The 23,811-nt window shown below is 43.7% G+C and overlaps 1 protein-coding gene across 3 annotated transcripts; it reads right to left on the minus strand.

Moving 5' to 3' along the window:
- Window positions 1-574: 574 nt before the first annotated feature.
- On the minus strand, window positions 575-8,775 carry LOC110559743 (acylcarnitine hydrolase-like). 3 transcript variants are annotated; one of them, XM_021655347.2, is made up of 12 exons: window positions 8,567-8,775; window positions 7,570-7,780; window positions 6,301-6,439; window positions 5,538-5,671; window positions 5,198-5,456; window positions 4,328-4,426; window positions 3,932-4,072; window positions 3,731-3,811; window positions 2,090-2,234; window positions 1,624-1,755; window positions 1,174-1,246; window positions 575-755 (listed from the first exon to the last, which is right to left on the minus strand). In XM_021655347.2, exons 1-12 carry the CDS (start codon window positions 8,640-8,642, stop codon window positions 575-577), a joined length of 1,671 nt encoding a protein of 556 aa, XP_021511022.1. In that variant the 5' UTR covers window positions 8,643-8,775. The 3 variants fall into 3 exon arrangements, with proteins under 3 accessions (XP_021511022.1, XP_021511021.1, XP_060248115.1); XM_021655346.2 differs by lacking the exon at window positions 4,328-4,426; XM_060392132.1 differs by lacking the exons at window positions 5,198-5,456; window positions 5,538-5,671.
- Between the last annotated feature and the right edge of the window lie 15,036 nt (window positions 8,776-23,811).

The raw sequence follows: 23,811 nt of genomic DNA on the forward strand, positions 1-23,811 counted from the left end.
TGCTGAGTTCAATTTGGAATTTATGATCTTTGGGAACATGATTCTGAACTGATGAAGGCAATGGGGCTTGGGGAAAGAATGTTTTCTGATGGCAGATAAAAACATGAACTTGCCAAGAGATTATACAGGATTTTGATGCAGCCAATCCCTGTAGTCAGCAGTCTCTGAAGCTTCTGCTTCATTTGAATATTGTCTTGGACTGGGAGAAGAAGAGAGTGATGATGGGGAGGAGCTAATGGAGGGGAAGAAAGAAGGAAAGTAGGAAGGAAGGAAGAAAGGAAAGAAGGAAGAACAGGAGTCTAAACACAGGGAAGAGTTAAAGAAGATGGGTGACTTTAGGGCACACACACCCAGTGTATGAGAGCAGTTATGGCTTCAACGAAAGTTTGCCCAGGAGAATAAGGAGTAATGCACAGAGGGTTTGATATACTAGTCTGAAAGGACAAATGGTGAAGTTAGAAATGCTTATGTGAGTGATGGAACAAATAAAAATGAATAAATGAACTTTGTAACTTTAGAATGAGCCACATCTGCTCTGAACCCCACACACCTCTCCTGACAGAGAACACTACTACTATGCATGCTTGTCCTGAGCCCCCTTTAGCTCCTGGATCTTCTGGGGCAGAGTCTTGGTCCAGAACTGCAACCTTCTAGCCTTCAGGGCTCGTCCCACAGCAGGCTGGATGTCCAGCTGTAGGTACTGCCCCTCATAGCCCAACACAGGCCAATAAGGTAGACCCACACTGTTGGGGTTCCTGTGAATATAACACAGGAAAGAAGGATGAGGTCACTCTTTTACAAAGCCTAATCCCCTGATTTAGGTCATGGCAGTGGAACAAGCCAGCCAGTGTTTAAGGGGTCTGATGATACAGGTATCTTGATACGTGCATACAAGTGTCACTCACTAGTTTTGGCTCCTTGTGGGGAAAGTTCTAGATCTGCCGCTAAGAGGAAAGATCTCAACAACAGTACCACAGCACTATAGCTCATCAGGTAGGTCACTGTGAGAGGACAAGGATCTGATAATTACAAGGTATCTTCATAAATGTGCTATTGTGTAGATTATACATTCATGCAATGGAAGATCCATGCATGTTAGAAGGTGACAAACTAAAAGAGATCTCTAATAGAGACCCACATATATTAGGTTGAGAGAGAGATTTGTGTTCTCACCCATATCGTGCGAAGTTGGCCCAGTACTTCATCATCCTCCTGTTCAGCAGCTCCTCCTCCTCAGTGAGGTTAACTGTAGTTATGAGGAAGAAAATGGTCCAAGTATATGCCACCTCAAGCAAGTGCCAACTCACTCTTCACACTCACCACCTCAGGTGATGTCTGACCCCACACTATTGGCATTTTGCCTCCCTTCTTTGATATAAAGAGTATCCAAGAGCCATGCAAGCCTCTAACTGAATTTCTGCCCCAATGTACTGGCAGGCCCTTCATCACTGGCTAGTCTGGTTAAAGATTCTGCACAAGCTATGATATTAGGGCTATAACGTGGTACACATTGGATTTGTCCTCTCTCAGAACATAAATTCTCTCAAAGAGACTGAGAGCTCAGAAGTCCCCAAGGAGTCATTAGGGACCTCCTTCAGCTGAAGAAAAGTAAAGAAGACTTACGTGTCATGCCAAAGAAACCAAAGACAAAAGGAATCTCATCCCCATGGTCAGCCTTCACATAGTGTGGCCTGGTATCCTTGAAAAAGCTGGATTGATGTTGGAACTCATAGAAATAGACAGGGGCATGGGGACCTGCAGGTGGGGACAGAGAGTGATGTAGTTGAAGGTTTACTGTTGCATATTTGGTTACCTTGAATTACAGGGGTAAAATAGGAGATTTAAATAGGATTTAAATAGGAGCTCCAGGTTGGAACACTAGCTATGGAAAAACCCTTGGGGAAACAGTGCCCAAGGCTTTCTAGCTGAGTGATTTTGCTAATTCAAAAGAATGTCAAAAACCCATTTTCTCCTCTGTATCTAGATTTCATTCTCTTGAATTAGACATGAGGAAACCCGAATACCACAGTGCTCACTGTGACCCACATCTCTGAGATGCTCCCCTAATCCTGGTGACAGATGTACTCACACTGAAAATGTGCCACTTGGAGTGCAGGGATCACAAACAAGAAGTCCCCCATCATCTCTGTATACTGAATTTGGAGGGTCTGGGGGTCCTCAGTGTCTCCCATGTACTCTTCCATTAGCAGGTCACTGCACTCAGGAGGCAGCATCTACACCAAGGAAACGAGTAGGAATGAGGATAGGTATATTCTACATTAGGTAAGCAGCAGCCTTTGATTGGGAGAATGACACCTGGGATAACAATGGGTATCCCTGAGATTTCACCTTACACCCATCAGAATGGCCAAGATCAAAAACTCAAGTGACAACACATGCTGGAGAGGTTGTGGAGAAAGGGGAACCCTTCTCCACTGCTGGTGGGAATGTAAACTTGTGCAACCATTCTGGAAATCAATCTGGCGCTTTCTCAGACAACTAGGAATAGCGCTTCCTCAAGATCCAGCCATACCACTCCTAGGCATATATCCAAAAGAGGCTCAAGTACACAATAAGGACATTTGCTCAACCATGTTTGTAGCAGCTTTATTTGTAGTAGCCAGAAGCTGGAAACAGCCCAGATGCCCCTCAACTAAAGAATGGATGCAGAAATTGTGGTACATCTATACAATGGAGTATTACTCAGCAATGAAAAATAAAGAAATCATGAAATTTGCAAGTAAATGGTGGGACCTGGAAAGGATCATCCTAAGTGAGTTGTCCAAGAAGTAAAAAGACACACACAGTATATACTTACTCATATAAACATACAACATAGGATAAACCCACTAAAATCTGTACATCTAAACAAACCAAGCAAAAGAGAGGACCCTAACTAAAACGCTCAATCTCCATCCTGAAAAGAAAAGAGGATGGACATAAGAAGAAGAAAACAGGAAACAACCTAGGAACCTGCTACAGAGGGCCTCTGAAAGCCAGAAGAAGAAAACAGGAAACAACCTAGGAACCTGTCACAGAGGGCCTCTGAAAGCCTCTGCCCTGCGGACTATCAAAGCAGATGCTGAGCCTGATGGCCAACTGTAGGGAAGAGTTAATGGAATTTTATGTAAGAAGTGGGAAATAGCAAGAGCTGGAGAGGACAGGAACTCCACAAGGAGAGCAACAGAACAAGAAAATTTGAACACAGGGAACTTCCCAGAGACTCATACTCCAACCAAGGACTATTCATAGAAATAACCTAGAACCCTGGCACAGATGTAACCCATGGCAGTTCAGTGTCCAAGTGGGTTACATAGTAATGGGAAGAGGGACTGCCTCTGACATAATCTGATTGGCCTGCTCTTTGATCACCTCCCCCTGAGGGGGGAGCAGCCTTACCAGGCCACAGAAGATGACAATGCAGCCACTTCTGATGAGAGCTGATAGTCTAAGATCAGAAAGAAGGAGAGGAAGTCCTCCCCTATCAGTGGACTTGGGGAGGGGCATGCATGCAGAAAGGGGAGGAAGAGTGGAACCAGGAGTGGAGGAGGGAGGGGCTTATGGGGGGATACAAAATGAATAAAGTGTAATTAATAATAATAATAAAAGCTTCATCTCTGAGGACGCCCACCGAGAATCAGAAATATGTAATGAGATGTATTACTAGAGAATCTGTCTGAAAGGAGATATGAAGGACCCCTCTACTTGGACAGGATCAGAGGTTTCTCACCATTTGTGCTGCTGCATTCTTCAGAACAGCATTCAGGTTCTCTCTGGTTATTTCCATTATTGTCTGAGCAGAGCCCAAGTACTGGGAGGCACAAGACAGTGTAAAGTGTTAGATCAGGGGACTTAGATTAAAGATGGATTGAGTTCCCACAGCTTAGCATATGGGTCTCAAGGCTCCAAGAGGATTGGAACTGTGCCTCACCATGGGAAGGTTCCAACCATACTCATCATTGTTGACACCAATGATGCTGGGGACAGGGTGAAAATCCACGGAAGCCAACAACTCTTGGGGATGCCTGGGTAGGAATACTCCATCCACCACAGCAGGAATGACCTTGAAGTCCTGAGGAACATTAAATATCAGTGCAGAAATTGTTGAAATAGCTGATGTCCATTGAGTTACCATCACCATTTCTTTTCATTTCACACTAGTTCAGGGTGCACTGCTCACCCTAAGGATAATCCGCACTTAGAGTAGCCTAAGCTCATGTTCATTGTATATGCAAACTGAAAGAACACAAACTCATAAAGATGAGGTATGTAGTTCAGAATTCCTCATCATGTAGACCAGGTTCTCAGACACACAAAATTCTCCCACCTTGTTAATGTCCAGAATCTCTGCTTCACTCTTGCCTCTCAGGCAGCGCACCAGGGCCTCTGAGTCCATGGCCTCACATCCAGATAGTTTGGCCACCGTCTGTAAAGAGAATGAGCAGGAAGAAGATTTCTCAGTTCCAAGTTGATCCTCTCTCCTCCAATTTCCATTCTATCATGTGTGTTGTATGGATTAAAATAAGTAGAAATTGTTCCCATTCCCCTAGTGGTCAAAGGTGACAGCCAGCAGGCAGTGCCTTTTCTACCTACATACTTGTTCTTTCTGTTGAGGGTAGTTTTCTTTTCTCCACCCTTCTTTCTCTGTTTCATGTATGAGGGATGGAGTAAGTGTGCCAAGGTTTGTATATGAAGGTTTGAGGACAAAGTCTCAGTCTTCAATGCCCTCCTTATTTGACAGGGTGTTTTTTGTTTTATTGCTGCCTACACTAGCTGAACTTTTCTGTCAATGACTGGGAATTCTCTTGTCTCTGTCTTCACCTGAGCACAGAAACGTCAAGATTACAGATTCCTGTTACTATCTCCAGCCCTTTGTGGGTACTGGGGATTTGAACTTAAGTCCTCAGGCGTGCATTCGAAGCACCTTTTTTGGGGGGAAAAACTGATGAAACAGCTCCCAAACCCATGCATACTTATTTTGCAAGGATGGAAGCTGCAAGAGCAGTTTTCTGGTCAGATAACTCACTCACTCAGTATGAAGTAGATGTCAGTAGATGCTAATCCCTGAGTGTCTCAGAAATTATTGGAAACAAGTTATTTCCAATGATCCTTCTTTTCCCACACAACAGAACCCCAGAGTACCAGCATATGAAGGCAGAGGAAGGAAACTTGGTCAGTGATGGTTGAGGGCACTTACAGTGGAGACCATCTCAGAGCTGTCAGAGATAAGGTCAGGTAGCACGGCAACCCCACTCTCCATGATGGCTCTGTGGAATAGTCCTTGGGACATGGGGGATACAACATGTGAAGACACACTTGTGCCACCTGCTGACTCGCCAAAAATTGTGACCTGATCAGGGTTGCCTCCAAAGTGAGCGATGTTCTGCTGGACCCAGCGAAGGGCGGCCACTTGGTCCAGGTATCCCCAGTTGCCTCTGGCATGCTGGTCTCCAGTGCTGAGAAGTGGAAGAGACAGGGATCAAAGTGCTGTCTAGGATCTTCTCAGCTACCATTGTCCAGACTAGCCCCAGGCTCACCTGAAGAAGCCCGGGACACCCAGACGGTACTGGATAGTGACCACCACCACATCCTGAGTAGCTGTCAATAGGGATCCATCAAACATGGAAGCCCCTCCTGTAACCAGTGCACCACCGTGGATCCATACCATCACCTGGAGAAGTCAAGAGAGAGGCCAGGAAGCTCCTAGTCCATCCACGCTCTGCAGATCTGCTTATTATATATCAACTGCTGTGCCTCTGTGCAGCTCCAGAAATACAAAAATCCTCAGGGCTTCAGGGGCTTGGCCACAGCAGGGCCTTCTAGATGCCCCATCAGTATATCTCTAGTCCCCATCCCCACCATGTGTCTCTGAATTGATGGCTTTCTGTATCGAGTAATGTCATCATTACTCAGACCCTTCATAGTGGAACAAAGAGAGGTGTCTCCATGGGTATCTCTCTGGATTAAAAATGGAAAGGATCATCAGCTCTCATCATCACAACAGATAATGCAAAAGTGGAAATTTGGGTGACCAAAATGTTGGGGTGTTGAACAACTAAGCGGTTCAACAGGTGTTGTAGCATGAGTACTTGTTTTATGAAAGAGATGGAGACCTTACTCAGTGCTCCAGTCTGTGTCCCATACCCAGGTTTCAGCATAGAAAAGACCTTCTATGTCCTAAGTGAGGTAAGACATTTCATCAGAGTCTATCCTGCACTTGAGATCAGGTTGCTTTTGTCCCTTCTAATCAGCTTGGAAAATAATGTCATATCCACAAGCTGACCATGGCCTGGCACTCACAGGCAGGTTAGCACCCTCATGAGCATGAGCTGGTGCATAGATGTTAAGATACAGGCAGTCCTCAGATACAGAGATGGGACGCAGGCTCAGATTCATTTTCTTCAGGACCTCCACAGTCATCATAACATTTTGCAGACATCTGATGGAAAAAAAAGTTATATCAAGAGATGTATGATTATCAAAACCAAATGCGAGTCTTTATTTTTTTCTCAGCCACCTTCAGCTGCTGCTCTTCACAATGCCTGGTAACACATACTCCCTCCCTAAGTCACTTCAAACCAAGGTAGGAGCCACAAGCTTCGTGAAAGCTGGAGTGAAGCCTGACTTCTAGGGAGGCTTCCAGTTGGGTGTGGCCTGGATGTTAATCTTTCTGAGTCTGGGAGAGAGACACTGCTAGATGTCTCTGTGGAAATGATTGGTTGTCTATAATGGCATTCACTAAACTATATAAGAATGGAAAAGTGAGCTAAGCATTAGCAGGCATGCAAGCATTTTCTAGTCTGCTCACCCTTATGGATGATGTGTGATCAACTCCTGTAGTTTTGTTTCACTGTGTTTCCCCAAGTAATACCTTAAAGTCTGGAGCATATGATACTAGTTTTCACTTCTAAATAGCCTTTATCAGTACTTTTTTATAGCAACATAAAAAATCGCTAAGATTACAACATTGGAGTATTGTACTCTCACAGATAACAGAGGAATCAATGGACGACACTGCCCTAAAGAGTGGTGAGCAGTCCTTCATCCCAAGTACAGACACTCAGGGAACTTCTTTTGCCTATAGTGTCTCCAGAGGAAATTAATTGCATATGCTTGTCCCTTGGTCAATGGCACTTGGCTCTGTTGGTTGTCACAGTGATTATGAGAGTGGGTTTGCATGTATCTATCACGGCTGCAGTTTTCAGGGACCTGAAGTGAATTCTCCTGAATTCAGGAGTGTTTGCTGCATGATAAGTCACATTAACTGAAGCCTAGAGATCCCTCGCATTGTGACAGAGACCACTGGCCTTAATTAGAAACTGTGAACAAATTTGTCTTTGTTGTTCTTAACAGTGTCTACATATAACTCCCCATGAGTGCCAAGCTCTGACCAAGCAGCTTGTTCTATTCAACTTTAACACATCATCAGAAAAACACATGGGACACTCCCCACAAGGAGAGAAAACTGCTGCGTAGCTGAGTTGGAGAAACACTTCAGAGTGGCCCAGAGCTCAGAGCACATTCTCACCCCAGTGGCTAAGTTCTAAACCCTCTGGGTCTAGAACTTACAGGGCTGGGTGTGAGGTCCCATCCCTCACACCACTCCACAGTTCAGGGGCCTCAGGTGGTGCAAAGCGCAGTGGTCCTACAGGTGGCTTGGCAAAGGGAATTCCCAGAAAGGTGTGGACGCCAATGTTGTTGTCCTTTACTTGGATGAGACTTCCCCGGACTTGGCCTAGATGTGTGTTTCTGATGGGGCTGGCCTCTGATGAGTCCTGACCTGCTGGGGAGACACCATAAGGGTTAATTTTCTGTAACTAGCTGAAAGTTGATTGTGAGATTTCCCTATTACATTCTCACCAGGGCACAGGAGAAGGAAATTCAGGGTCCCCCAACTCAGTATGAGTATGGGAGTTTCCCTACTCTCCTGGGCCGGTAAACTTTCCTATTACCCATTTGAAGGGCATCAGAGCATTTCTCTAGCCAAAGAGGTCAGACACTCATGGCCACTTGGACACATGAATTCATGATTATTGTCATTCTTATCCAAATGTCAAAAGTAGATACAGTCATACCATACACCAAGAAGGGAAAAATACCTTCTCACTTTTTCTTGAATTGTTTACTGTTCTCTCCAGAACTCCTTACACTGAACAGTCTCCTCAGTATGGATTGATCTTAGATGTGTCTGACATGGACTCACAACATGTGTGGGATTTTGTTGGGGAAATTGGTAGGCACACACTTCCTATACCCTTATCTATAGCACCAGTCCTCAACCTGTAATGACCATTGGAAAATGCATATTTCTGATTGTCTCAACAACTGAGAACCACAGAAGAGAAAAATTACAGTTAGAAAGTAGTAATAAAAACAAACTGACACTTTGGGCCTTCTAAGACCATTGGATATATGGATTTTTCTATGATCAGACTCCACACATTGAGAACTCCTGATTTATTATTTCCATTAACCCCCATACCCTTTCTCCCACAAGCCCAGGGTCTGACATAGAGGATTCCCAGCAGCTCCAGTTAGTCCCCATTGCCTGTTTAGGAAGCCTCACCCTGCACCTGGAGGAGGAGAAGCAGGAGCCCAAGGAGCACAGCTTTCAGCCAGCTGTGCAGTTGGGTCAGTGGCATGATCGGCTCCTGCCTGAGTCTGTGCTGCTAGGACGACCACGTTTCCAAACAGGAAGAGCCTGTGAGCCTTGTCCGGCATAAATTTAAACCAATAGTATGTAGGCAGGGAACTTGGTGTGATCAGTCAAGGTTCTCACTGTAGGAGAACTGATAAGTTCAGAAGTGACTGGAGCCAATGGCCAGGAGGCAGACAAAGTCACCTCCTTTCGTACGTGAAATAGTGGGCATATTCTTCTCATACCCTTATCTCTGTTTTGTCTCAGAAGGAACTGGCTCGGATGCTGTGCACTCCTTAGACAGCTCTGATTCTTTCCACGCCCAAAGATGCTCAAGAAGTGTCCTGTGAGGCCCTTCTTGCCTTTACGGTTTGTCATCTCCACAAGCTCCCATCTCCCTGGCACCTTGCCTCATAGCATCGTGCTTTGACACTGTAGAATTTGGCAGGCCGAAGCTTTAGACCAGCCTTGTGTTTCTGAGATGCCCTCTCCTATCAAATCCACACAGGTCCACGTGTTTTGTCCCAACTGACAAGGATGAGGCCAGAAGAGCAGCAACTACAGGCATCAGAGAATTTGGTTTACATCTTTCCAAGGTCAACAGAAGCTCAACTTCCTCTTCTCAGTGGCTTGCTTCACACATGGAAAATGTTCCTGTATGGCATCTCTGACCATGGAGCTCACTGAGTCCACAGTTGATATTTGACACAGTTGATATCCACAGTTGATATTGTTACAGCAACAGATAAAATCTGCTAAAGTCGTCCTGCTTAGAGCATGGCACAACAATGATGCCTCATCCTCTGAGAGAAGCTTTTCCTGCCATGGCATTTAGAGGAATGGTGTTCTTTTAGTCTGAGGGTGGCAAAGTCCATCCCAGAAAGGAGTCAGGTTGTGACCAATCTGGGAAAACCAGAGATAAGTACACACATTTATTGTCATGTTTGCTTGTTTTTATTAAACAGAGCTGGCAGTATTTGTTTTTCTTTTGTTAGGGTTGGTGATCAAGGAGTTTATTGGAATATGAAATATTGGTGAGAAGTTGCTTATAGAAGCACGGATAACTCAAAAGAGACCCCAGCCCAAGTGACAATTCATGATAGCTGCCTCCCTAGAGATCTATGTGAGGATTCCATGCAGCTCAACAGATCCAAGAGTTTCTTCTCCTTTCTTTCTTCTCTTCAGATCCAAGAGTCTACTTCCTTTAAGCTGGCATTTTAAAGACAGAGATGATTGCATGTTTTTGGCACAGGTGTTAAAGAGAGGCACCAGGGGAAGGACAAGACACATTCAAGCATGGGTGTTGATATCTCAAGACAGTCTCCTTGTTACCACAGCCACATGTCGGACTGGGGAGCCTTCTGACGTTACATCGCAAAGGGGCGTAAGAAACCTTTTCTTTACAAATAAAGCTGCTATAAACATAGTTGAGCCAGAATCTGGAAACAACCTTAATGTCCTTCAGCAGAGGAATGAGAAAGTGTGCTACATTTACATAATGAAATACTACTCAGCTAATTAAAAAGCAAGGAAATCATGAAATTTGCAGGCAAATGGTGGGAACTAGAAAAGATCATCCTGAGTGAGGTAACCCAGAACCAGAAAAACACACATGGTATATACTCACTTTGAAGTGGATACTAGCCATAGAATATAGAATAAACATACTAAAATCTATAGTCCTAAAGAAGCCAAACAAGGAGGATTCTAGGGAAGATTCTCAACCTTCATTCAGAATGGCAAACAGGATAGACAAATAGGAAGTAGAAGACAAGGAACAGGACAGGAGCCTTCCCCAAAGGACCTCTGAAAGATTCTACCCACCAGGGTATCAGAGGAGATACTGAGACTCATAGACAAACTTTGGGTAGAGTACAGGAAACCTTATGGAAGAAGAGAGAAATAGAAAGATCTGGATGGGACAGGAACTCCACGAGGAGAAAAAAAAAAAACCCTGGGCCCAGGGGGACATGCAGAGACCAATATTCTAACCAAGGACCATGCATGGAGAGGACTTAGACCTCCTGTTCAGAGGAAACCCATAGGCTGCTCAGTTTCCAAGTGGGTTTCCTAGTAAAGGGTACATGGGCTGTCTCTGACATAAACTCAGTGGCCAGCTCTTTGTTCACCTCCCCCTGGGGGATGCAGCCTTACCAGGCTGCAGAGGAAGATGCTGCTGCTAGCCTTGATGAGACCTGATAGGCTAGGGTCAGATAGAAGGGGAGGTTGTCCTCTGTCAGGGTACTAGGGAAAGGGCATAGGGGGAGAAGAGGGAGGTTGAGTGAAACTGGAAGAAGACAAGGGAGAGGGCTGCAGCAGGGATACAAAGTGAATAAACTGTTATTTTATAAATAATTTTATAAATAAATAAATAAATTTTAAGAAAGAAACGTCTTCTTTGTTGGTGAATGGGATTATGGGTGGTTGCTGATGTGCACTGGGTAGAGGTTGGCTGGGAGTGTGGTACTGTAAACAAGGTTCACTGTCTTCTTTTTGAGATTCCCAGACCTTGTAGTATTACACCTGGCAGGGAAGTAAAGCAGAGAATGCTTAGGCCTGCAGCAGGATGCATGCTCTTGAATTACTTCCTTCTTGAAAATATTTCTCTAGAAGGAGCTGGAGGGGTCAAGGACAGCACAAGAAGATCTACAGAGTCGACTAACCTGGGCCCATGGGGTAATCACAGAGACTGAACTACCACCAAAGATCATGCAAGGACATCTGAACCTAGATCTCATACATATAGGACACAGATGTTCAGCTTGGTCAACATATGGGTCCCCTAACAATGGGAGTTCGGGCTATCTCTGACTCTATTGCCTGCCTCTGGATCCTCTTCCCCTTGCTGGGCTGCCTTGTCTGGCCTCAGTGGAGAAGATGTGCTTAGTCCTGCTGCAACTTGAGGTACAAGGGTGGGTTGGTTCCCCTTAGTGGCCTTCCTTTCCCTGAGAAGAAGGAGAGGAGGGAATAGGAGGAAGAGGGCATGAGGGTGGGTCTAGGAAGAGAGGAGGGAGAAGGTTGAGATCCGACTGTAATGTGATTAAATTTTAAAAAGATTATTTAATTCTTAAAAAGCAATTATGCCTTGATGTAGATACTCTTCACAGCAGACATTATTAATTATTAACAATGCAATTAATTATATAATTCTTATTATCAACACTGCATTTACTCTAGAAGCCAAGTTGTACTGTTGCCCAAGGTCAGATACATTGGGAAGGAAACCTGGGCCTCTCATTTCAGCAGTGGGGTATGAGGCTGGAAAGTTCTGGATGCCCAGGGCCAGGAAGCTTTCTACAGTCGTTTTGTGGGCACCCAGGGAATTCTCTGGCCAAGAAGTTGAAAAATAAGAGCGCAATGACATTGTGAAGGTGTTAATAGCATCATTGTTATCCCAGAAGTTATTAATAATAGCAATTAACTGTATGTTGATATTAATTAATACTGTTGAAGTCCATTTATATATTCCATTAGTATATACTAAGATACATAATGATAGGTTTATGACATTTTCATACTTGTGAATGAAGTATTTGTTCATATTCATTCCACTATTGCATTCACTGTCCCTCTTCTCCTTTCTACTCTCAATTAGTACCTCTTCAACTTTACTGTCTTCTTGTTTTTGATCATCCAAAAATTCAGTTCAGTAACTAATTGGGTAAGAACTTCTTAAACAGAACAGGCACTTTAAAGGTAGATATGTATCACTGAAAAAAACATGTCTCTTCCCTACCTGGTAATCATTACCCACCTAAGGATTCTGAGGAAGGGATGATGCCTCCTGACCCTATGTGCCCTAGCACCCCTTAATTGCCTGGACATCCTGAGGTTTTTGTTCTATGAATAGACTCTTGCCGACTGCTTCACACCAGTTGGGGAATCTCCTATTGTCTTTGTCTCATCAAGAGAGCTGGGTCTGCAGGCATGTGCTACCAAACCATGCCCACCCTTAATTTCTTAAGGAATCCTGGGGATTGTGTGTAAGACACTGTCAGCTCAATGTCCCTGTGGATGAGCCAGCTGTGGGTGCTGCAAAAGAGGAGGTGATACACCTCTGTGCCTTATTACAGTTGTCTGTGGTTGTCAGCCCAGGTACCTGAACCAAGAACATTCAGAGAGCAGCCATGCATGACTTGGCAGGTCTTCTTGCCTATTAGGTCGAGGGAGCTCTTAGAGTCTGGGAGACAGCAGGCAAGGGTCATGGGCTGAGGGAACTATGGCTTCCTCAGAGTGGCTCAGACTGTAGGAAGTGGTAGAACACCGAGTGCCAGTGTTCTCAGTAGAATGTCTGGGTACAAGGGGCTTCACGGTGTGCACGCACATTCTGTCCTAGCACTCTGTTGGCTCAGCTTCTGATAAGGGACTGTGTGGGAGGCCCAGACCACATTCTCTTTGCCCTAGAAGCCAAGTTCTACTGTTTCCCAAGGTCAGATATATTGGGAAGAGAATCTGGGCCTCCTGTTTCAGCAGCAGGGTCTGAGGCTGGAAACTTCTGGATGGCCAGGGCCAGGAAACTTTATAGAATGCTTTTGTAGGTACCCAGGTAGTTAACTGACCAAGGAGTTGAGTACTAAGAGCACAATGACATTCTAAAGATGTGAACAGATACATTGTTATCCAAGAGTCCTCAGCAGCAACAGCCACAAGCTAGCCACAGGCACACACAGAAAAAGGAAATGTCCCATCTGCCCCTCTCTTCCTGATCATCTTTTGCCTGGTCCTTCTGACCTCCAGGCCCAGCACGCATCAGAGTCCATCACACTGTGCTGGCTCCTCAATGCTGAGTGTCCTCAGACATCACTGACCCGGTAGGATGCTACAGGAGGGAACCTTGTGGGCTATAGTGGAGGCATTTTCCCGCACTGCTCTTTGTCATCCCCATAAGCCCCCTCTATGTGATCTATGGCCACCTGCCCACTCTCAGTCTCTTGACTCTCTAGTAGTGGCAGCTCTAACCTTGTTCACATCTTCCCCTTTCGGGGTCTCACACTGAGTACATACACACACACACACACACACACACACACACAGAGAGAGAGAGAGAGAGAGAGAGAGAGAGAGAGAGAGAGAGAATGAGATAAGCAAAGTCTATAGCCATAGCCTTCAGAAACATAGCAAGGTGATCTAGGGACAGGATGAATTCCTGGGCATGAGTCTGTGCTGCTATGGGATACATTGTTTCCCAACAGGAAGCAGTTGTGGGCCTTGCCCATGTGGGAATTTGTACCCAGCATGGTAGGTGGAAGCTCTATGGCACAGTGCAAGGTCATGTGGCAGAAGAGTGGCACGACCAGGCAAAGGGGAAGGACCCAGTGGTTATCAGGCATGCAAGACCACCTCTTCTGTCTTGCTTTTTCATTGTTCACCCTCCCCCAGCACCATAGGCACAGCGTGGACCCTGGAATCATTCCACATACTAGTAATGCTCACCCCAAACCTCACCCCAAATCATGGTTCTTTCTTGTCACTGATGCAGGGTGGGTGAAGGAGCAGAAGCAGGAAACTGAAGACTCTGATTCTGCCCTGTTGTTTCTGCTGTGTGCAGAGTATCCCACAGATGGAGAAAACAAAATGGAGAAGGAAGATGGACATGCGAAATTCATACCCTGGGACTTAGGTCAGCAAATGCTCCTCCTAAGGCCACTTCATCTCCCCTGGGATTTTATATGCTGTCTTTTGGGTTTCATTTGTTTCTTTTTCATTGTCGTTTGATTCTTGGCATTTTAAATTCATTTTGAATTTCCTGAATAACACATTCATTATTCAAAAGTGTGTTGTTTAATCTTCAGGAGATTGTGTGTGTTCTACAGTTTCTCTTAGTGTGGGTTGGGAGTTTAATTGCTTTGTAACAAAATAAGAGAAAAGCAATGTCTCTGTATTTATTAAAACTAGCTTCATGCTCTAATATATTATATATTAAGTCCCAGGGGCTGCTGAAACATAAGTGTATTCTGTACGGTTTGAAATTTTGTGTAGGTAGGGTTAAGTCTATTTGATCTATGGTGTCATTTAAATTATATATCCTGTATATATTTGTGTGGTTCTTCATAAGCGCACATTTCCTATTTATGCTTCTGTCACTCTCTGGCTGCACTAATGGCAAGCTCCCATTGAGACCACACTCAGAGACATTTCTATTGACCTCACCAACATTTTCAGGCCCTGTTGTTTCCAACACCTGGTCTCTGTGGGCACTCAGAACCTATGATAAAGTCGAGATACTGGCCCATGAACAGGTGTTTCAGATTCCCAGTGAACACTGCCAGGATACACAAAGAACACAGGGCAGGGTCTAAAACAGCTCAGTCGGAATTTCTGGATAAGGTGCTACAGTAAGCAACCTCTGACTTCAGGGATACCTGAGGACTGCCTAAACATGGCTCCTTCTACCCAGCCCCAAGTCGAGTGAATCCACAGTCCAGAACAGCAGGCTTTTCTTTTTAGTGGTTTTCACTGATCACGCTGCCCCTCCAACTTATAAAGAATTCTACAATTTCAGTGTCTCCATTCTCTCTCTCTCTCTCTCTCTCTCTCTCTCTCTCTCTCTCTTCCTCTTTCCAAATGAAGGAATTGCTGGGCTATGGAATATCTCCAATTATGGAAGCAGCTTCTTTATGTGACGTGGTCAGCCTGGTGTGTGCTCTTAATCCTGGGCTGCTGTGTACATGGCTTGGGGGATGGTCCCATGTGCTCTGTCACACACTGCACCATCATTCAGAGGCCATCATCATTGATGATGGAGGAGATCATAGCAAAATTAGACTGAAGAATTGGCTCAAATCTGTGTGTATGAGACAGTTGTGAAACCATATATAAAACCACATGTGAAACCAAAGAGAAAAAGGAGATGGAAAGAGAGATAGAGACAGAGAGAATAAAAGCTCGCGGGCACAGTCTCTCAAGGGAGCAGGTGGGCCAACTGCGGATCTTCACTTCCCCCACTGCTCCTCCAAATCCAGTACCCAATCTCATCCCCAGCTCTGCACCACCTGCTGCAGCCTCCCTCCCCCAGCTGCACCCATCCCCAGTGGATCCCACAGATCTTGCCCTGCTAACTTCCCTCCTCCCATCCATTGCTTTGTCCCAGCCCTCAACTTCAGCAGGCACTTCCTGGGAACCCACAGGCCACTCAGACTAGGGAAGTAAGTTGGCTAAATGCAGACCTCCACCTCTCCCTCCATTCTTCCTAGTCCAGTCGCCCAGTGTCATCTCCAGGTCCACGGCAATTTTAACATCTAACAAACTAGATTTCAAACCAAACCTAATCAGAAGAGATGGAGAAGAACACTACATACCCATCAAAGGAAAAGTCCATCAAGAGGACATTGCAATCCTTAACATCTATGCACCAAACAGAAGGACACAAAAGATTGTAAAAGAAACATGACTACAGCTGAAATCCTATATTGACCCTCACACGCTGACAGTGGGAGGACATTGCAATTCTTAACATTCATGACCCAAACAACAGGGCACAAAAGTTTGTAAAAGTAATATTAGTACAACTGAAATCACATATCGATTCTCACACACTGATAGAGGGAGACTTCCGTATCCCATTCTTGCCAACAGACGGGTCATTTAGACAAAAACTAAACAGAGAAATGTTAGAGCTAAATGATGTCATAACCCGAAAGAGACGAACATATTTACAGAACATTCTACACAAATTAAATATATATATACATATGTATGTATATATGTATATATATACACACACGCACACACATATATATATATATATACACACACACCTTCTTCTCAGCACTTCATGAAACTCTCTCCAAAACTGACCAAATACTCGGGCAAAAAGCAAGCCTTTACAAATACAAAAAAATAAAGTGAAATAACTCCATGCACCCCATCTGATCATCATGGATTGAAGTTGGATAACAACAGCAACAGTAACAGCACAAACCCATGGAACCTGAACAACTCTCTACCAAAGGGAAAATGGATCAAGACAGAATTTAGAAAGAAATCACAGACTTTCTATAATTCAATAAAAATGAATTTACAACATACTCAAACTCATGGGACATACTGAAAGCAACTTCATATACTAACTGCTTACAAAAAAACTGGAGTCATCTCACAGCAGTGTGTAGAAGCAGAATGCTAGGAAAAAGAAAGAAAGAAAGAAAGAAAGAAAGAAAGAAAGAAAGAAAGAAAGAAAGAAAGGAAGGAAGGAAGGAAGGAAGGAAGAAAGAAATTACATCCAAATGGAGTAGACACGGGGATAAAAATCAATAATACAGAAACAAACAAGAAGTCAGTAAAACAAAGAATCATTCTTTAAGAAAAATCAGTAAGAATGACAAACATGTATCCAACGAACTGAAATGTGGAGAGACAGATTCAAATTAACAAAACTAGAAATCAGAAGAGACACATAACAATAGAATTCGAGGAAATCCAAGGAATCATAAGAACATACTGTACAGCTGGAGAGAGAGCTCAGAGTTTAAGAGGTTAAGAGCACTGTATGCTCTTCCAGAGGTCCCGAGTTCAATTCCCAGCAACCCTATGGTGGCTCAAAACCATCTATAATGAGATCTGGTGCCCATATCTAGCATGCAGGTCTTCATACAGACAGGACATTATATACATAATGAATAAATAAATCTTTTTTAAAAAAGAACATAATTAAAAACCATTACTACACCTAATTGGAAAAACTAAAAGAAACAGATATTTTTTGGAAGTACATACCACTTACCAAAATTAATTCAAGATCAGATAAATAAGTTAAACAGATCTAGAGCCCCTAGTTAAATAGAAGCAGTTATTAAAAGCCTCCCAACCAAAGGAAACCCAAGGCCAGATGGTTTTAGTACGAAATTCTACCAGAATTTCAAAGAAGAGTGAATGCCAATACTCTCCAAATTATTCCGCAAAATTGAAACAGGAGGAACCTTGCCCAATTCATTTTACCAAGCCACAGTTAACCTGATAGCCAAACCACAATTTTCCTCATAAACACAGAGGCACAAATACTCAAATACTTGCAATATGGACCCAAGAACGCATCAAAAAGATCATCCTAGTAGTCAAATAGGCTCTATTCCAGAGACACAGAGATACTTCAACACAGGTAAACTGAAAAGTGTCAGCCACTGTTGTGGATGAAAACATGTTTTGTTTTGATCCCAGGTGCAGGATATGGGACTGATTCAGATTATCCACAGCAGCAAATATTTGACCTTGTGCAGGCTCTGAGAGGGACTCATTGCCAGCTGCAAATGAGAGACCAAAAGATTAAAAATGGATATTTTAATGTTTAAGGCCTGAACTAGCTAGGTGACACATTTCCAGCAATGCCCTGCCTTCTTTTCCTGCCCACTAGAGATAAAGTTGCTAGGAAACTGGCCCATCCCCCTAGGGAGGAACACCAGATCATTAATGGTTTGGGGATCTTCCTATAGCCAATCAATTTAAAGTGCAACATCCCTTTTGCCTTTTGCCCAATAGATACTTGCCAGGCAGGAATCGCCCCTTCTTTGGGCATGCTGGGAGGGACCAGAATCTTTAAATCATCCAACTAACCTGAGCACAAGCTTCTAGGCTCTCACCCCTTTGGTGGTAGGGGTGTGGGCCCAAGTTGCAGCTTGTAACTTGTAATAAAAAACCTCATGTATTTACAGCAAAGTCTATTTATTCCTGGTCTTTTGGGGCATGACACAGAGAGTTTAAATCTGAGGACTCTGGAGAGGGAATAAATGCCAGAGCCCAGAGAGTGTTGAGGAGGCTCCAGGAAAGAAGAAGGCTGCTCCCCTGCTGCTCCTGGTTGCTGTTGATACAGTTTGAAGAGAAGTCAGAGATCTCCTGAAAGGAAGGTTGGAATTGCTCCAAGGAACCCACTGGACCCTAACCAGCAGGAAGTAGCTAAGAAAAACTAGGCCCCTGTTGGTATAATGTTGTTTGGGTTTTTTTTTGTGTATGTTTTGTTTTTTAATGTATACACCTTACCCTTGTTCATTCAAATACTGATTTCTCCCCCACCCCACCCCCAACTCTCTGGTTTCAATCCGGATATTGCATTCTGATACTCATTCTAAGCATCCTGTCTTATCTCTTGTGAAAACAGGAACAAAATAAAAGCAACTGGACACACTGTTGAGCTGGGAGGAGCAAGAGGACAGGAAAGAGGGGAGGCGCCAGAAGGCAGGAGATGAGTGGGAGGAGAAGGGGCAAGAGGAGAGCTAGGAGAGCAGAGCTGGAGGAGAGATGTATAATATTTCCTTCAGACCCTCCCCCATGCCTTCCATCCCACAAGCCCAGACTCTGAGGACATTCAGGATTTCGGCAGCTCTGGCTCCAGTCAGTGCCCACTGTCTGTTTATGGAGCCTCACCCTGCAAACGGAGGAGGAAAAGCTGGAGCCCAAGGAACACAGCATTCAGCCAGCTGTACAGCTCGTTCAGGGGCATGATCAGCTCCCAGGCCTGGGTCTGTGCTGCTAGGACGACCACGTTTCACAAACAGGAAGAGCCTGTGAGCCTTCCCCAGGCAGGAATTTACACCAAAGAGATGTAGGAGAGCAACACGGTGTGATGGGTCAAAGTTCTCATTTTAGAAGAACTTATTAGCCAGAAGTAACCAGAGCCAATGGCCAGGAGGCAGGGACAAGTCACCTCTGCTGTTTCTTCTGCCCCTTTGGCCTCCTGGAAAGGCACAGCATGGATTCTGAAGCTCTTCTGTGATACCAGGAACACCGCCCCACACCAGGGCAGAAAGCTCTAACAGAAGAAACCAGAGGCCTTCTAGGTCACACTCAAGCTCACTCAGGAGAGACAGGCTCATGCAGGAGCTCTGAGTGTGACCTTCATTCTCAAGGCTTCGCTGTGCTTTGAAGACTCGGTTTACTGAGCCGACTTCCAGAGTCCCTGGTCCCTACAGTTATCTTAGGGTCTGCATGGACTCCTCGCCCCGTTAGGTCACATGTGTCCCAACGGAGCACACTGAAATCCCGGTGCTTAAAGTCCACACCCCGTATCCACTCCACCAGCATGATGTGTCTCCTGTGCTGGCTCTTGCCAAGGTCAACTTCACGGTGATTTGTTCATGTGACACATACTCTTGATTGTTTGCATTTATTTTGTGTTGAGCTATATGCATATTCTTAACGAACCTACTTTATTTAGGGTTCTTATATGTTCTACCTTGTTCTACCTCCATATTCAGTGGGAAGCAGCAAAGAGAACACCAGGAAAGAAGGAAAGAAAGGTAGTTGGGACTTGGGATGGAGTTCTGTTTGCTACTTTCCCCTGGGTAGGGTCATAGGAACCCTTTAGGGCAATACCACTGTCAGGCAGCAAGAAATCCAGATATCCAGGTAACCAGCAAATCAGCAAACAGCAAACACAGCAGCAGGACCAACCAGCAGCAAGCAGTTCTCCTCCACGTATCTGTCCTCTTCCTCTGGGATATCATATTTATGCCCTCAAAGTCCTCAGAATTCAACTAATTCCATCTGGCAAAAAACACACTCCTCATAAGACACTGAAAAGGTATGGAAAAACTAAAACCCCCAACTGGGAATTATAACGAAAACATATTCACATATCATAAACCAAAACGTCCACAATTGAGATGATGTACATATGTGTGTGGGAGTGCTCCCAGGTCATGGCTCACATAGGGAGATGAAAAGACAATGTGTGTCAAGTCTGTATTCACCTTCCACAGTGTGAATCTCAAGGTGGAACTTAGGTTATCAGGACTGAAGGTAAATTCTAATACCACACTCTGATCACACACTCTCTCTCTTAACAACATGACAAGTATTTAATGGGGGCTTGCTGGCTCCAACACTGGGGTCAATCGATGATAAAGCTGAGATACAAATCTATAAGTAAGAGTCTCAGAATCAGAATAAACCTGTCAGGGTAAATTAAAGAATGCAGGAGTGGGATCCCATCTCCAGCCCAGCCTGATTCCCTGGAGGAAGTATTGGGGGGAATCTCTGTCAGAAATCCTTAGTGCACCTGAGAATTGGCAGTGGCTCCAAATTATGATTACCATCATTGTTATCCAAGTAATAATCTAGAGTGTTACAGGATGGCGCTACTTCTCTCTTGGTGTCTGGCTGGCTGTTATTCTGACTTAACACAGCATGGTTTTTCCTGTCTCCTGTAATAAACAGGGGCTCCTTTGACTCAATGTCACCCCTCCAATGCATTCTTGTCCTGTCTGTGATTCTAGCCTTTCTTGGCAGCTATTTTTTCTACCCTAAGTTCCCTACCAAAGGAACTAGAAGATGAGGAGGGCTGAGAATTTCCCATTTTCTCCAATCTCAGGATGGAGAAATCTGATCCCACTGAATGCTGCGTATCCCTGTGCTCCTCAATTCCAGACATTTTTATTGATTTATTATTTACTATAATTTATTCACTTTGTATCCCAAATATAACCCCTTCCCTCATCTCCTCCCAATCTCACCTTCCCTCCCTCTTCTCCTTCTATGCCCCTCCCTAGTCTACTCATAGGGGAGGCCCTCCTCCCCTACTATCTGAACCAAGGTAATCAGGCGTCATCACAGGGGTGTTTGCAGAAACTGATGCTCCAGCCAAGGACCATGCAAGGAAAGGACCTACGCCCCCTGCTCAGGTGAAATCAGGGAAACAATACCCTTCACACTAGCCACAAATAATATAAAATATATTGGTATAACTGTAAACAAGCAAGTGAAAAACCTGTATGACAAGAACTTCAAGTATCTGAAGAAGGAAATATTGCCCACGGTCATGGATAGGTCAGATTAACATAATAAAATGGCCATCCTATCAAAAGCAATCTAGATTCAATGCAAATCTCATCAAAATTTCAACACAATCCTTTATAGACCTTGAAAGAGAAATTCTCAAATTCATTTTGAAAAACAGAAAACACAGGAAAATCAATACAATCCTGTGAAATAAAAGAACTTCTGGAGGTATTACTATCCCTGATTTTAAGATGTACTGCAGAAAAAAAAAAGCAGAATGAATAAAGTGTAATTGATGAAAATTTAAAAAAAAAAGATGTACTGCAGAGCAATAGTAACAAAAAACACATTGTATTGGCATAAAAACATACAAGTTAATCAACAACAGAATCAAAGACCTAGAAATAAACCCACATACCTAAGAACACTTGATTTTTTTAACAAAGAACCCAAAACCATCCAAGGAAACAAGAAAGTATCTTCAACAAATAGATTAACTGGTCTAACTGGATATCTGCATGTGGAAGAATGCAAAAAGATCCAAGTTTATCATCCTGCACAAAACTCAAGTCCAAGTAGATCAAAGACCTCAATATAAAACCAGATACACTAAATCTAACAGAAGAGAAAGTGGGGGAGCCATTGGTACAGGAGACAATTTCCTGAACAGCTCAGGCACTATGAGACATCACAAAATTGAAAAACTTTTGTAGGGCAAAGGACACAGTCAATAGGAGAAAACAGCAGTCTACAAAACGGGAAGAGATCTTCACCAAACCTACATCTGAAGGAGGGCTAATACCCAAACTATATAAAGAACTCAAGAAATTAGAGCCTAAAAAAACCAAATAATCCAATTAAAAATAGAGTACGGAAGAAACACCGTTCCTAATTTTCAAAGAAAGCACCAGATTGGTTTCCAAAGTGGCTGTAAAAGTTTACATTCCCTCCAGCAATGGAGGAGGGTTCCCCTTTCTCCACATCCTCTACAGCATGTGTTGTCACTTGAGATTTTGATATTAGCCATTTTGATGAGTATAAGATGAAATCTCAGTCATCTGGACTTGAATTTCCCTGATGACTAAGGACATTGAGCATTTCTTGAAGTGTTTCTCTGTCATTAGGTATTCCTCTATAAGAATTCTCTGTTTAAGGGACTGTTTCTGACATGAACTCATGGGCTGGCTCTTTGATCACCTCTGTTTGAGGTGGGGAGCAGCCTTACCAGTCCAACAGAAGAAGACAAAGAATCCAGTCCTGATGAGACCTGATAGACTAGGGTCAGATGGAAGGGGAGGAGGACTTCCCATATCATTTTACAAGGGAAGGAACATAGGAGGAAAAGAGGGAAAGAGGATGGGATTGGGAGAGGGTGGGAAAGGGTGCTATAGCAGGATACAAAGTGAACAAACTGTAATTAATAAATTTTTTTTTAAATTTTAAAGAATTATCTGTTTAGATCTGTAACCCATTTATAAATTAGAATACTTGGTTTGTTGGTATTTAACTTGTAGCACTCCTGGGCATAAATCCAAAATATACTCAAGTATACAACAAGGACATTTGCTTAACCATGTTTGTAGCAGCTTTTTTTGTAAGAGCCAGAATCTGGAAACAACCCAGATGGTCCTCCATACATTAAGGACACTTGCTCAACTAAGTTCATAACAGCCTTATTCTTAATAGCCACAATTGGAAACAACCTAATTAACCCTCAACCAAACAGTGGAAAAAGAGAATGCGGTACAAGCTGGGCATGGTATTGCAGGCCTTTAATCCCAGCATTCAGGGAGGCAGAGGCAGGTGGATCTCTGTGAGTTTGAGGATAGCCTGGTCTACAAAGCAAAAATTCCTACACAGAGAAACCTCATCTCAAAAACAAAAAGAGAAATATGGTACATTTACACAATGAAATACTGTTTAGATATTTGAAAACAAAGACATCATAAAATTTGCTGGCAGATGGATGGAACTAGAAAATGTCATGAGGTAACCCAGACCCAAAAAGACATGTGTGGTATGTTATCATTTATGAGTGGATATTTACCATTGCTGTTGATTGTTAATATTTATTTTTGATTTGTCTTTTGTTAAACAGTGGTTATTCCTAAACCTGCTGTATACCCAAATCATGACACAGAGACTAGGGTTTATTGATGTACAATGCTAGGCAATAGTTACTCCATCCTAAACCTCCAAACCTACATAGCTTCCTCCCATTCAGATTTCCCACTTTACACTTGTTTTTTAGTCATACCTTAGATTCAGTTCATTCATCTCTCCCGTGCTTTCAGGTAATCTCCTCCCACTTGCTTCTTTCTCCTCCATTCCGGACCAGGATTTCCCACTCTAATCTCTCCATTGTTCAGCATTGACTGGTTGTTTTATTGACAATAGAGAGAACAAATGGTGGCATGTTTACACAAACTTGAGACAGATGATAATTAGAATAAACATCACAATGC

Source organism: Meriones unguiculatus, chromosome 10, assembly GCF_030254825.1.
Source record: "Meriones unguiculatus strain TT.TT164.6M chromosome 10, Bangor_MerUng_6.1, whole genome shotgun sequence".
NCBI lineage: Eukaryota > Metazoa > Chordata > Mammalia > Rodentia > Muridae > Meriones > Meriones unguiculatus.

Coding starts and splice junctions, on each gene's coding strand:
- LOC110559743 (XM_021655347.2), bottom strand. CDS start 8,642: ATGCCACTGACCCAACTGCACAGCTGGCTGAAAGCTGTGCTCCTTGGG. Junction 5,672..6,300: donor ATGAGGGTGCTAACCTGCCT/GTGAGTGCCAGG, acceptor TGACTTCTCCAG/GTGATGGTATGGATCCACGG. Junction 1,247..1,623: donor TGGTTTCTTTGGCATGACAC/GTAAGTCTTCTT, acceptor TCATAACTACAG/TTAACCTCACTGAGGAGGAG.